Source organism: Phaethon lepturus, unplaced genomic scaffold (genome assembly GCF_000687285.1).
Source record: "Phaethon lepturus isolate BGI_N335 unplaced genomic scaffold, ASM68728v1 scaffold32847, whole genome shotgun sequence".
NCBI classification, from domain to species: Eukaryota; Metazoa; Chordata; class Aves; order Phaethontiformes; family Phaethontidae; genus Phaethon; species Phaethon lepturus.
This window is the reverse complement of record NW_010551709.1, coordinates 1,776-3,402: the sequence shown is the minus strand read 5'-3', so window position 1 is coordinate 3,402 and position 1,627 is coordinate 1,776. Positions and strand designations below refer to the sequence as shown.

The 1,627-nt window shown below is 49.4% G+C and overlaps 1 protein-coding gene across 1 annotated transcript in view; it reads left to right on the top strand.

Annotated features, from left to right (window-relative positions):
- TMPRSS6 (transmembrane protease, serine 6) overlaps positions 1–1,238 on the top strand; it is a 17,693-nt gene extending 16,455 nt beyond the window's left edge. The window contains exons 16-17 of the mRNA XM_010291002.1: positions 224–360; positions 1,080–1,238. Of these exons, the coding sequence (XP_010289304.1) occupies positions 224–360; positions 1,080–1,238 (296 nt within the window). The remainder of the gene's footprint in view (positions 1–223; positions 361–1,079) is intronic.
- Positions 1,239–1,627: the final 389 nt, after the last annotated feature.

Below are 1,627 nucleotides of genomic sequence, written 5' to 3'. Positions count from 1 at the left end.
CGGGAGGGAAAGGGACTGAAGGGGAATGTTACTCCTTCCATGCAGGTGAAGTGGTCTGCTGAAAGTCAGAGACTGTGATGCCAGTGAAAAGCAGAATAGAAATTCAGATGGCAGCTTTCAGCATGCAGTGAGATGGGCGTGGGCTGGGGGATCACAGTAAACAGTGGGAAGCTCCACCATTGCTGACCTCCACTACTTTACTTTCGGTGCTCTACCCCTTCAGGGCACATCAGCAGTGTTCTTCAGAAGGTGGACGTGCAGCTCATCCAGCAAGACATTTGCAGCGAGGCCTATCACTACATGATTTCTCCCAGGATGCTGTGTGCTGGGTACCACAAGGGCAAGAAAGATGCCTGCCAGGTGACAGAGGAGCTGTGGGATCAGGGTTGACTACTGGAGGTGGGGTGTGTCCCAAGACTCCCGAATGCACTCCATAGCCTGAAATGAGGGTGAAAAGACCATAAAATGCCTTACTCCTCCAACACTTCCTCTAATCTAAGTGGCCAACAACAGCTCTCTGGACCACTTCTTCCCAGCATCTTTGCTTTTAGACAGGATCCGAATACACTTAAACTTTTCCTTTTCTCATTTCAGCCCAATTCTCCACACTTTACCTCCCATTTTCGAGTCACACGTCTACATCAGTCTCCTACTCCCTCAAGCCTCTTCAGCATCTGTCACACACAGTAACCTGTCTGTTCCTTCATTACTATCAATCTCAAGGAATTCCTCTATCTCCCATCCCTCTGAGTATCCAGTTAAATTCCACCAGTTTCCTTGCTCTCCACATATTTGGAAATGCCACACAGAGCGGAAGGAAACAATAGAGCTGTCAGCTTCTTGGGACCTGGCTAAGGGGGAGGAATTTGCATGATGAAGGAATGCAACAATGGGTTGGATGTTTGCACTGGAGACTGTTTTTGACATCTGGCTAAGGTGCAAGGAATGTTGCAGATGTCCCCAGCATGCGTTGAGGGGATACAGGAATCTGCATAGAGTGGGACTCAAAGCCAATATAATCAGCCAGCAGGAGAAGCTGGAGAATGACTATCACCTCATTTTTCTTTCCCTCTCTCTAGGGTGATTCTGGAGGTCCGCTGGCCTGCAAGGAACCCAGTGGCAGGTGGTTTCTGGCTGGTTTGGTCAGCTGGGGAATGGGATGCGCACGTCCGAATCACTATGGAGTATACACCAGGATCACTCAAGTGCTGGGCTGGATGAACCAAACTATGAGCTGAGAAAAGTGCATCTCTCTCTTCTCCCCATCAGACCTACACTCACATGGCACTCATTCCTGATCTTGCTCACTTGCCTCTCAGAGAAAGAGAGTTTCTGTGTGGGATGCTGTCAGACCCAGGATGCTCTTTTGAGCAAGGTAAAAACAGCCTGCTGTGGGGATCGTAGAGAAAAGCCGGCAGACCCTCTCCCCACTCAGTGCTTCCCAGGGAGCATCCCAAAGTGTTTTTAGGCCATCCATCCAAAAAAGCTGGGGGCGGGGGGACACACACGACACACAGCAACGGTCCCAAGTTGATGGTTTCTGAGAAGAGGAATAAGGGGAGTTGAACTTTCCATGAACCATGTGATTCAGCCACAATCTTATGCTGGAACATTTGCTGAAAGAAAA